General features: G+C 52.0%; 1 protein-coding gene across 4 annotated transcripts in view; it reads right to left on the reverse strand.

The window, feature by feature from the left end:
• Ift122 (intraflagellar transport 122) overlaps positions 1-12553 on the reverse strand; it is a 54425-nt gene that overhangs the window by 30344 nt on the left and 11528 nt on the right. For 2 of the 4 annotated variants that reach the window (XM_046425426.2, XM_058572938.1), the window contains exons 5-12: positions 12398-12474; positions 9728-9794; positions 9225-9371; positions 8007-8183; positions 5981-6056; positions 2046-2237; positions 1764-1902; positions 352-554 (exon numbers count right to left, since the gene is read on the reverse strand). In XM_046425426.2, coding sequence (XP_046281382.1) covers positions 352-554; positions 1764-1902; positions 2046-2237; positions 5981-6056; positions 8007-8183; positions 9225-9371; positions 9728-9794; positions 12398-12474 — 1078 coding nt within the window. The remainder of the gene's footprint in view (positions 1-351; positions 555-1763; positions 1903-2045; positions 2238-5980; positions 6057-8006; positions 8184-9224; positions 9372-9727; positions 9795-12397; positions 12475-12553) is intronic. The other 2 variants (XM_046425425.2, XM_046425424.2) reach the window with 1 other exon arrangement.

The following is a 12553-nucleotide window of genomic DNA, read 5'->3' on the forward strand; positions in this document are numbered from 1 at the left end:
AATAAACAAATCTCTCTGGAGGTAAAACTTCCTTGACTGCCGAGTCGATCCAAGTTTTTTATGTGTGAGTGCTGACCAAAAAAATCATCTTCATCTTATGGGATGAGCCAAGTTCTGTTTTGAGTCATGAGATCTAACCCCAGTCATCCAAAGTGGCCTACAACTGGGAAACAGGTCTTCTCTACTTCATGGCTCAGGTCTCCCCAGGAGAGGCTGATTGGTCTACATGCCAGTAAAGGGAATAATCACAGTCACAGAGTTACAGAAAGGGAGCATCCAAAGCCTGAGGTGGGGCGGGAGGGGGCTCTGGGGGGAGCAGGGAGGGCCACCAGCCCCCCAGCTTCAGCCCACCTGGCAGAGGATGATGTGGTCCGTGCACACCACCAGCAGGTTGCAGTCGTACTTCCGGAGAATCTTCTCCTTCACCTGGTAATGCATGTCCGAGGAGTCGTCGGAATACAACTCATAGATGAGGATCTTCTCTGGCAGCTGAATCGCTAATCGATTTTTGTAGATGGCAATCTTCTTGACAAGCTCTTTGCATTTAATACGAACTGTCAGAGACAAAAAAAAAAAAAAAAGTCAGGCTGCTAAGTAAGGTGGAAGGCAGAGAAATTAAAAGCTATCACTTACTTAATGCTACCGGCAATTACAGTAAGATGCTCTCATTAAAAATCTTTATGGAGGGGCTGGGGTGGTGGCTCAGTGGTAGAGCGCTTGCCTAGCATGGGCGAGGCCCTGGGTTCGATCCTCAGCAACACATATAAATAAATAAAAAAATAAAGGTCCATCTACAAGTGAAAAAATATTAAAAAAAAATCTATATGGAGTGTTTGATATATATAGTCGGCTCCGCTGAGCACTGGGATCCAAAGTTGTACACAATATGATCTTGGTGACCCAAGCTTACAACCCAGGACAGGAAATAACATGTTTTGGGGTTGCTAATTGCTGAGTGTGAATCTCAACTCTTCTGCACAACATGGATGGCCCCTGATGATCAGGAACCCACCAAAGTGACCAAACTCACCTCTGGCCACTCCCACCCACCTCCTTGACAGCAGGGGACAGTATGTAGTTTCTGGGACACACTAGGCCATGCCTCACTACAGGCCAAGTAGGAAAAATGGAAAAATGCCCAGTTGCCCGAGTGACTTCGCTTCACCCATCACAGAACCTTCAAATGTAGATGCTCCTGGATGGGGACCACAGGAAGCCAGCCTGGATCTGCAAGAAGATGCCCAACCTGGGTCCCTACACGAGGGCACCCACGAGTGTGCGACAGTGTGAGTGTGAGTGCTGCTGCAGCAAGGGCACCTGTTGACCCAGCAGGGCCACCCGTGTGGACTTGGACTGGGACGCAGTGCGTGAGGCCCAGGCTGAGCTCATGAGCCACCCAGGCTCTAGCAGGACTCACCCAGAGGCAAGGGGAGGCTGAACTAAGGGAGTGACCTTGACCCAAGAGGGTAGAGACCCACACTGACCCATGTGGCCAACCACCCTGGCTCTGGCAGGCCACAAGTCACCCTCTATTTCTCAAAAAAACCTGCAAACATTTTGTGAGTCAGAGCATATTTTTAGAGAGAGGTCATTGCTTTCCTTATAGCCTCAGGGAGACCCATGTCCCCCCGGCCCCTGGCCCCAAAAGCAAGAATCAGAGTTTGCAGATGTCTTCAATAGGCCTAGGAGAGACATTTCCTTGTCACTTCACGGCACTGTCACCGGCTCCCTCAAACTGCCCCTGCCCCCGGTGCCTGCCCTACCTTTCTGCTCCGTGATCAGGTGCTGGATCACCACGTCGGTCATGCCGTCCCTGTAGGCATAGCGGTCCTTGTAGAGCCCGTGAACTGTGCTGAAAATGAGCTGGTAGAAGGCGATGGTGCCATCCTGGCAGCCGACCACCTGCAGGGAAGGACAGCCATCAGCTCCGCACGGGGACAGTCCACCCTCCCAGGTCAGGAAGACACCAGGATCTGACGGCCAAGATGGCTGCCGGTCAGGGCCTCCTCAGGTAGAGGCCTGGAGAAGGGCCTTCCTCCTCTTACCACATAGTTGGAATCGGGCTTCACTTTACAAGTCCACACCCAGGAGTTCTGCTCCCCGATAGTGCCCAGCCGCACTCCGTCCTTGGTATAAAGGGACACTTGCTTGTCTGAACCCCCCAGCAAAATGTACTCCCCTTTAGTGAAGTAGCTGAGGCAGCAGGGGTCAAAGTTCAGCGACTGGTCCTTCCCGATCTGAGGAAAGAAAAGCCACACCACGAGAAGGAGCAGGTGAGGGTCCATTGTCACCACACCACCGTCAGTCGCTTGACCCCCCCACTTGAGCAGGGGCAGCTGGGAGGACGGGGAGGGCTGGCAGCCTCCATTATGAACACAGCCTCCCTGCCTCCGGGCCTCCCTCCTCCTCCCCCTCCACCCAGCCAAATCCTGACTCCTGGTGGCAACCGCATCTTCCTCAGGTGACCCAACTGTCCTGAAGTGTGTCTTAGCCTTGCAGTCAACCTGGGGGCGGGAGGTGGTCTCTCTCCCGTAGGCCCCCCTCCGTGTGTGGCTCTTGACACATGCAACGTGGGTTCCCTCCACCCCTGGACTTAGTTTTCTATCAGTTTCTCCCCCCAGGATTTCACAAAGCTGAGAGCACAATCCGTGGCTTCCAACAGTGAGACAGCTGTGCTGTCATAACTGCTGTCACACACCAGGACATTCCTGTCACCCCCAAAAGAAATCCCACATCTGTCAGAACTCCAACTGCTCAATTCTGTCTTTTCTTCACCCCCGAAACCTCTGACCTGCTCCCGTGTGCAGTGTGACCTCCTGTGACCTGCTCCCGTGTGCAGTGTGACCTCCTGTGGGCATCTTCTGTAAATGGAATCCCACGATGTGTGACCCGGGTGGCGCCCATCAGTACATCGCTCCTGCTCATCACGAATGGCTGGGTCACGTGGAAACTTTATGTCTAACCTTTCAGGAAATGCCACACTTCTTCAAAGTGACTGTGCTTGGAGGTTTCCACTGTCCTGTCCTAAGGATTCCCATTTCTCCATCCTAGTGGCGTAAAGTGGCATCTGGCTGTGGCTTTGATCTGTATGTCTGTGATGGCTTGTGATGTCGGCCTTCACTTCCGAGGCCTGCTGACCACAGGTCCTTTACCCATGCTTCGTCTGGTTATGGTCTTTGATGACTGAGTCGTCACAGTTCTCTATGTAGTCTACACACAAGCCCCCACTCAGATATGTGATTCAGAAAAAAGAAATCTCTCCCTTTCTCTGTGTGTGTGAGTGTGTGTGTGTGTCAGTGTGTGTGAGTGTAAGTGTGTAACCTCCTTTGAGGTGCCTGCCTCAGCTTTTAGGATGAAGGTCAAAGTCCTGAGCTCGGCCTTGGAGATCCTTTGCTCACTTAACATGAGTTTGCGACTGTCCACATGGATGGCACTCTCAGACTGCAGTGTCCACCCAGGTGTTATTCTTTCCATGTCCCCAGAACCAGCCACCTGTCACCTTCCCCAGGAAACATCCCAACCTCCCCAGATTTAGACCCCCACACCCCCGGCCCCGGCCCCCACCCAGCACCTCCCTCTCTGTTCTGGTCACAGATCTGAGCTCCTGTCTCTCCCTGCAGCCCAAGCCTCTCTTGCCACCAGAGTTCCTCTTGCTGCCTCTGGGGGGGGTCTTTTCTGGGGGGAGGACTACTTATTAACATTATTGAACTAATAATCAATTTATCAAAGAAAATTCTAGAAACCAGTTTCTGCCTTAAACTCAATGTACAAGTATCTCCCTATTTCTAGTAAAAGGGAACAGCCAGTTGACTTTGTTTAATGAATGCCATTTTGAACAGATTATAATGTCCCTCAAATAGCCACATTTGCAACTCAGTTAATTCCCGTAAACTAATTTAAACTGCAATTATAAGTTTAAGAAGCGCGATTTTCATGTCTTTTTTAGGAATTTCCAATGCCTAACACAAAAAGTTTCCTTCATACCTACACAGTGTTAGTAAATCTAATAAGAAAACTGAAAAAATCTCAAGAATTATGATATGAGAGGCCGGCACCTTTCGGTAAAGGCTCAGTGCTCCTGGGGGACCAACCTTCCTCTAACTTAATCCTGAACTCTGAACCCCAAATACAACACACCTGAAGACACTGGCGGGCAACCAACAGCAGGTGGAAATGAAGACGTGCGCACACACAGAAGTCAGGAATGACACTCAGGGGAGCTTCTCCCCCACCCTCCTCCCTGCGGTGCTCCACCCCTGAGCTACGTCCCCACTCCTTTTTATATTGACACAGGGTCTCACTAAGTTGCCCAGGCTGGCCTCCAACTTGTGATCCTCCTGCCTCAGCCTCCTGAGTTACTGGATTCCAGGTGAGTGCCACTGTGCCTGGCTGAGGTTCTTATTAAAAATGAGGCAGGACGTTCCACAACAGAGAGGCAGAGGGACAGCCTAGGTTCTGCACAAAAACTCAGCTGAGTGTCTGGAAAGGCCTGAGCTAAGGCTGAAGCTGCACAGACTCCAGCTACTGTGGGCCACTAATTCATCAGATACACTTTTCTCCGTTCTCTCCTTTACTGGGTGGGATTCCAGTTCAGTGGTCTCTAACAATTTCTGTTAAGCTCATCCAGCGGATTTTTTATTTCAGTTATTGCATTTTTCAGTTCTAGAATTTCCATCGGATTATCTTTCCACGTCTGTGCCTTCATTATAAGCATATTTTCCTTTATTTCCATTATTAGTAAGCCAGGTCCTCTTATGCACTTAAAATGCCAAAAATGCACAAATTTTACATAAGCCTAAGAGACTGTGTGCCACACACTGCTGAATGAGGATGCTCTCGCATTACGTGGAGGAGCTTCCAGGGCCTGGCAAACCAGCCGCCAGGTCATTAAGATAAGGGTTTGGGGAAATCAGTCATTGGACACACACACACACAAAATATATCTGCTATCTTAATCATTTCCTTACTCAGCTACAAAACAAGTGAGCACTTGTAAGACAGGCTTAGAGGAAATGGCCTAGGGCTGGGCTGGCCCATCTGGAACCTTGGTCTAGCAGACACACATGGAGGAGTAAGGATGCCCTGAAACCAAGGACCCCACCCACTGGGCGTATTTCCTTCCGGGCTGAGTGTGCAACCCACACCCGCCACCTTCACACTAGCCTGGACACTTTTTTCCACTGACACGTCATCCTGTTATCAAAGTCCCTATATTTTAATGTGCAACTGAAGACTTCTTCTGAAGCAGGACCCTGACCAGGCCCCTCGCTGCCTGCCATCTAGGGCTCCTCAACACTATGGGATGTCACGCCCAGTGCGTGTTCCTGTCCTTCACAACCATGTCCCATCTGCCAGCTCATCTTCAATCCACAAGCTCTGGGGTCCAGCCGCCCTTAGCAGCTCGCTGTTCTCGCCCTGCCTTGGCCTGAAACCATTCCCAGGATCCTTAGGAATTCCTGCTCGTCCTGTTCCCAGGGCTGCAGGATCTCCCACCTACTCCTGTGGATGTTCTATACTTGGGGTCCCTGTGGTGGCTGTGCAGCTGTCTGGAGGGGATGCCATGTATCCCACCACACTGGGACTGTCTGCCATCGGGTGTGTCCCCACCAGGCTGTGAGCTCTTGTAGGGCACAGACGAGCGCTTACACTCCTCCATATGGGGGCCAACCCAGAGGGGGCCATAAACACTGGGGGGTGCCTGGGAGTTGGACTCTCTTGGTGGTGATCACACGCATTTCAGACAAGGGCTCACCTCTGAGTCCCAAAAGAGAGACTTTAAATTCATACAATCAAGACTTCAGGGTCAGGCTCCACTATGTCCCAGCAGTGTGGGATCCTGGGCATAGTATCTCATTGCTCTGGTCTTGGCCTACTTATTTCTAAAAAGGAGACCTTGACGCAGCCACATCCATGTTTTTAGCAGCTCAAGTCACAAGAGCCAAGCCAGGAAACAACTGTACGTCCGTACGGCCCTACATACCTGCTTTCCACTCAGTTGGTAGAAGGAGAGTTTCTGTCCCCAGTCAGCTACAGCCAGGATGTCATTATGCTCCTCTCTAATCAACAGAAGACAAAAGAGGTTAAGGGGGGTCGCAGACTGCTGAGGAGCACAGCCCCGACGGCCCAGTGAGCAACAGGAAGCAGCAAGCCCGGCCGGGTTGGCAGGATGCCCTGCTTGTGAAGCCAAGGGCTGTAATCTGGCTCAGTCCACTGACCAGTCCACCAGGCTGAGCAGAGGGCAAGGTCGGGCCTCCTGGGGTCTGCGGCTCCCCTGCTGATGGGCTGGGACACTGCCAAGTGGCTGAGAGCAACACTAAGAAAGAGCAAGTCACAGTGCAAGAGCACCTTTTCTTATGTACTAAAAAATAGGGGAACAACGTTTGCAGAGAGAAGCCACAGACTCTGGTGTTTGATAAACAGAGGCAAAACTCACTTGCGCCTCCTAAAGAGGAAAAGTTAACCCCTGGAGCCAGGTTCTCTTGCACCTTACACAGGTGCAATGGCTTCTTACTGGATTTTTTTTCCTTCTTATTTTTTGAGATAGGGTCTCACTATGTTGCTCAGTCTGGCTTTCAATTTGCAATCCTCCTGCCTTGGCCTCCTAAGGCACTAGGATTGGGAGTACACCACCACGTGTGGCTTTGGATCTGATTATAAAAAGGGTCTTAGACTTCCAGAAGACCAAGAACTGTTCTGCAACTGCGATCTCTGGGGATCAGTGCCTTGGGGCTGGGGCTGAGGCTTCAGCTGAGTGGGGGAGAGGGCTACCTGGGAATCTAGTTCAAGAGAGAGGCATCTCCAGTCTTTAAGGCTGGGTCTCCATGCACCTAAAGTGACCACCTTTACTAATTCCAGCTTTTCGGAGCCCAGGGCCTGACGGTCATCTGGCAGTGTCACAAGATATGCTTGAAAAACCCAGCCCAAAGTAGCAGAGTGGAAAAAGTCATAGGTACTAGTTCAGAAGAAGAGGAAAAGACAAAGGTTGAGAGAGTGGTGTGGGCAGGAAGGGATCTGCAGGTGAGCTCTGGGCAGGCGGCGCTGAAACTCAACCCAGCCCAGGACCAACCCGAGGCCACCCTTCTGGGGAGGTCCCATGTGGCTGTGGGCTGGGCTGTGTCCCTGTGAGCTGGATTGGCACCTTTCAAACTTTCCCTGCCCCTCCCCAGGGACGTGGGACTCTTCACCACGACAAAACCTCATGGGGACCTGAAGCCCTCCTAGTTCCTCTCTCCTTCCATGACCCTGGGTTCTTCTGAAGAACCTCGAGCACCTCGGATGCTGTGTGGCGAGTCCCAAGCTAGGTCAGTACTGGCCAAGAGGACATCTGGTGGCAGCTCTCCCACTCTGCCCCCTCTGGAGCTGTCCCCACAGGAAATCTCAGGGGACAAGAGAGACCGATGGGCTTCCAGGCTTGGTGGCCAAGGACTGTGGGAAGTTGAGCATGTCCTCTCTGATGGGTGTCCTCGTCCATGCAAGGAGAGGTACGGTGTGGGGACAGGCCAAGAAAGGTGTCCAGGAATGGAAGAAGTGGTAACCGAATCATAGACACCCACACTATGCAGATATTTTTTAAAAATCACAGTTTTCAAAGGATTTTTTTCCCCTAGTACCAGGGATTAAACCCAGGGGTGCTTAACCTCGGAGCCCCATCCCCAGCCCTTTTCTATATTTTATTCAAACACAGGGTCTCACTGAGTTGCTGAGGCTGGCCTTCAACTCACGATCCTCCTGCCTCAGCCTCCTGAGCAGGGGTGGAGGATGACAGGGAATTAAAGGCCTGTGCCACCATGCTGGGCTCAGAGGATTCTTAAGGTTACTGGGAAATGTTCCTTAACTGAAAATCAAGAAGCAAGAAAATCTCTGCTCTTTCAAGATTCCCTCGTTTCCTACAGGATCACGTGATGGCTCACGTACAGGTGCTTGGTGGGCGCTCCCTTGCTGGGGACGCCGGCCTCTCCCTGCTCCCTGGCCCTTTCAGGAGGGCCCTGGCTCCTTGGGACACTCACGAGCTGCCGTCCCGGGGAGAGTCGTCGTCTTCCTTGGGCTCCTCCTCCTCTGCCTCACTACCCTGACTACTGTACACTGTTGGCTTCAGAGTGGAAGGGATTTCCTGAAAATATCTGCTGACAATGATTTCCTCAGCGTCCTCGTCCTCTCTGTTCCTCCAAAAATTCTCCCATCGGCTGTGGACAGTAAGTGGTTGTTCACAATCACAGGGCCCAGGCCGTCACTCCTAAGCCTGTCAAGGAGCCCCTGGACCCTACCCGGAAAAGCAGGCCACCAGGTACGCTGGGCATCCTGCTTCTCATGAATTAAAAATGGGAGCCTGAAGCCACAGAGTCATCTGTGGCCACAAAATCAAACAGCAGGAACTGTGGGGTAGGCTAATGGCTGCTGATGGCATGAGATACATGCTGCAGGGCCGGGCCAGGCCGGGTAGTCCAGGAAGCAGCACAGTAAGCCGGTGTGGGAGAGGCCGCGGAGTGGAGTGGAACCAAGCAAGGGCCCACCTATGAGGTGACACTGAGCTGCTAACAGTCAAGTCCTATGATTTACCTCTGGAGGACTCTGGGGTGGGGTTGGGGGTTTAAGGACATCAAGGGATTACACAAAGAGCCTCTGAGGCTGTATTAGGCCCCCTCACGTCACCTGGGCACGGGAAGGAAGTGGGGGTGAGGTCTGATCAGGTAGATGTCAGTGGTCCGCAGACCTCTAGGTTGTAGGGACACGTTTGGACCTAATTTTAACTTTTTTTGGCAAGGGCAAAAACAATAAAAAATTAAAAAATAAGGCTCGTGACTGAAAAGGCTGTGGACCAACAGGTGGGCATGTGGTCTGTCCAAGCTTGGAAAGTACAGCCGAAGGGAAGAGACAAACAGCCACAGGAAAGATGGCAGCAAGTAGTGCACAGGGAGACGGCTGTCCTGAGTCGCTCACCCCAGGCACACTCAGACACGCGTGTACACACACACACACACACACACACACGCACGCACCCCGGGGGCCGGCCTGCAGAGCTCAATCTGCTTGGCTTCATCTGTGGGATTCATTCCAAAACTCAAGACATGCCCTTTGAAAATGAGATTTCAATGGAACAGAAGAGATTCCACACCAAGCCGTCTAGTGGGTCAAGAAGACTTTCGAAATACAGTGATATTGGGAAGACAGAGCGAACTCTGCCCGCTGAGGTGTCTGTCCCCAAAGGAGGACAGTTGGGAGGGTACCTTGATGGATTCCAACAAATGGACCATATTGGGGACAGGGAGCCCCCAGGCCTCTGGATCTTGACTTTCTCCTCGCCGTTCTTGTTCCGGATGCTGATGACCCCATTGAACATCCCCAGGGCCAGGTACTGACCATCATTTGTCCAGCTGTGCACATGATTGACAGAGAAGGGGACAGGAACACATGAGGAGGAGGCCTTGATTTTAAAGAAGTGGGGGGGGGGCGGTGCAGGCTGGGCTACCGTCCTGCTCATCCCTGACATAAAATCAGAGGTCCAGCTGAAACTCCCACCTGTTTTGGGGACAAGTGTCATTTCCCAAGTGCCCACAGTTCTGAACAGGCCCCCATGACAGCCCTCAGCTCCTGCCTGCAATCCTGCCCCCACCCCACCTCCTACTCTCCAATCCCCTCCCAGACCCACAGCACCCTACCAATGGACCCTGAGTCTTGGCTTGAAAGATGAAGGAACATAAAGCCCATTTTCAAGTGGCCCTTGACCTACCTGCAGCAGGTGACCCTGTTGCTTGATTTGTGCTTGGAGATAGACTTCTGTTCAGGAGACCACAGGCCTGGGATGTGCGGGAATATAAAGGACCAACTGGTCAGAATACTATGCAGCAATCAAAAAGGAATAAACTGTTGACCTGTAGAGCAATTTAGAAGGTCTCCAGGGTTTTCTGTTGAGCGAAAAAAGTCCACCTCAGAAGGTCATACACCAGATACCAGATAGCAGATTTCATTTTTTTTTAAGTTTTTTTCCTTAGTTGTAGGTGGACACTATACCTTTACTTTATTTATTTATTTTTATGTGGTGCTGAGGATCAAACCCAGTGCCTCGCACGTGCAAGGCCAGCTCTCTACCACTGAGCCACAACCCAGTGCCACATGATTCCATTTATATAATATTCTTGAATGCAAAATATAGGACAAGGAACAGATTCATGGCTACCAGGGGTTGGGGATAGCAGGAGGAAAGGAGGTGCGTTGGTGATAAGCAGTATCTGTGTGGTGGTGGGACTGTTCTGTATCACAGTGGTGATAATCAAAATGTGATAAAAATGGCAAAAGCTAGCTGGGCGAGGTGGCACATGCCTTTAATCCCAGCGACTCGGGAGGCTGAGGCAAGAGGATCACAAGTTCAAGGCCAGCCTGAGCTACTTAGTGAGACTCTCAGCAACTTGGTGAGACCTTGTCTCCAAAAGCAAAATTAAAGGATCAGGGATACACCTCATTGGTAAAGTGACCTGGGTTCAATTCGCAGTAGCCCCCACCAAACATAAATAAATAAATAAAAGACAGAACTCTACACACAGACTGTGCCTGGCGCAGTTTCCTGGTTTGGGTGCAAACGTTACGTAAGATGTGCCCACTGGGGGAATCAGATGAAGCCTGCGTGAGACTACCCTGGACTATCTTTGCAGCTTACTGAGAATCTATAATTATTTCAAATGAAAAAAAAAAAAAAGAAGATAGATTAGTGAGGCTCTAGCCAAAACTTGTCTGCAATTTAAGTCTCAAAGAAATAAACTAGGACACTGTAACCATAGGGATGGACGCTGGGCGAGTGTCTCACGCCTGTAATTCCAGCTGCTCGGGGGCCCAAAGCAGGAGGGTCACAAGTCTGAGTCCGGCCTGGGCGACTTATCAAGTCTCTGTCTCGAAATAGAAAAGAGATGGAGCTCAGCGGCAGAGTGTCCTGGTTCGATCCCAGGGCTGCGAAATCTAATGAATAAATAAAATAATGACTGGTGCTGAGGATCCGTCTCCTCTCCCAGGACTCCGCCACAGCACACAGCCTCGTTCTTGGGACCCTTGGCACCTAGGCTTGCTCCCTGTGGCCCCAGATGCCCTGGCTCAGTGCCCCACAGCAGGGACAGCTTCAGACAACATAAGCAAATTCTACCCTTGGCCTGAGCTGTGAAGCGTAATGACAGGGAAACGCAGCGCACAGCTGTATTTATGCAGCCAGGTGCGACACTCAACAGGTTATCGTCCCCCCTCTCCCCCAGGGTGTCCTCCCCCCACCTGGCCCTGCAACATCTCCACCTAAGCACGGTATAGCTGCTGCCCCGAGCCTGCCCGGGCCTCCAGCTGAAGGGAACCCGCCCTCAGAGGGCTCCCCAGAGAAGGTTCAAGAAGCAACCAGCTTCCTGGGTCCACCCCCTGGTTCCTCCATTCACCGCTGAGTGGCCTCCAGTGACCAGGGAACCACGCTAGGCCCCAGTTCTTTGAGCAGGGTGCAATGAGACTAGAACCTGACCTTGTGGTCACCTGGAAGTCATCTTTAACCCTCAGGACGGTGCCTGGCACGTAAGCAAGCACTCAGCAAATATTGTTTTTACTTAACAGTTTTTTTTTTCTTTTACAAAATCTGCCTTCCTCCAAGAGCACAGGCTTGAGGACAGGGAGCCTGGCTTATCTTTCTAATCCTCTCAGTAAGCACAGAGAAGATGATCCACTTCCAGACCCATGAGAGCCCCCTATTTATTTACAGTGCTCTCCGTCACCTTCTCTCTTGTGAACCTCAGAACCACATCAGTGGGACACACGGGGTGGGTCACTCCTTCCTTTGGGAGAAGGACCCTGAAATGCTGAGCGGGATCAGGTCTCTGGCTATTCCCCAACCCACTGTCTCTTGGCAAAGAGACATTCGAGGTGACAGAAACCCAGGGTCGGCCTTCCATGGAGATTCCCACAGGCCCCTCCCTCCACACGCATCTCACTGAGCACCTCATTCGGGCCAGTGCCACCCCAGTCCCTGGGTGATGTCCACAGGGACTCAAGGCCTTCAGCCCCTCAGGAAGCAGAGTCACCCAGACAGTCGTGACAGCACCACCCTTGACATGGTGAAGAACGTCACACCCACAAGGACCTGGATGAGCACAGGTGGGTCAGCTGGAGTGTCCCTGGTGGGTGGCCACAGGAAATCATGCCAGGGCCCTGACCAAGTCCCTGCCTGAGGCCTATGGTCTCTTACCAGTCTCAAGGTCATTGTCACTCATGACCTTGGTTTCTGCACAGATTAGAATAAATTCCAGCCTCCCAGGGTGGAGCAGTGCTGCTGGCTCTCGGGTGGCTCTCAGGGTGAACGTGGGGGTCATGGGTGGATTTCAGCATGTGGGGCTCAGAGCTCCGGCTATTCCCAGGCATGGCGCTGGAGGTGGGGACCTACCGAAGTCGTTGGAGGAGCAGGACGCCAGCTGGTGTGTGATGGGGTTGTAGGAGACGCACTGCACCGAGTCGCTGTGCCTGCAGAGGAAATGGCTGCAGGTTGACACACAGCCCCCACAGACACCTGGGTGGGTCAACCAAGGCTGGGACCAGGAGC

The sequence above is a fragment of the Marmota monax genome, unplaced genomic scaffold (genome assembly GCF_021218885.2).
Source record: "Marmota monax isolate L192 unplaced genomic scaffold, Marmota_monax_Labrador192_F-V1.1 WCK01_AAM20220418_F8-fsc00028, whole genome shotgun sequence".
In the NCBI taxonomy this organism is placed as follows: Eukaryota; Metazoa; Chordata; class Mammalia; order Rodentia; family Sciuridae; genus Marmota; species Marmota monax.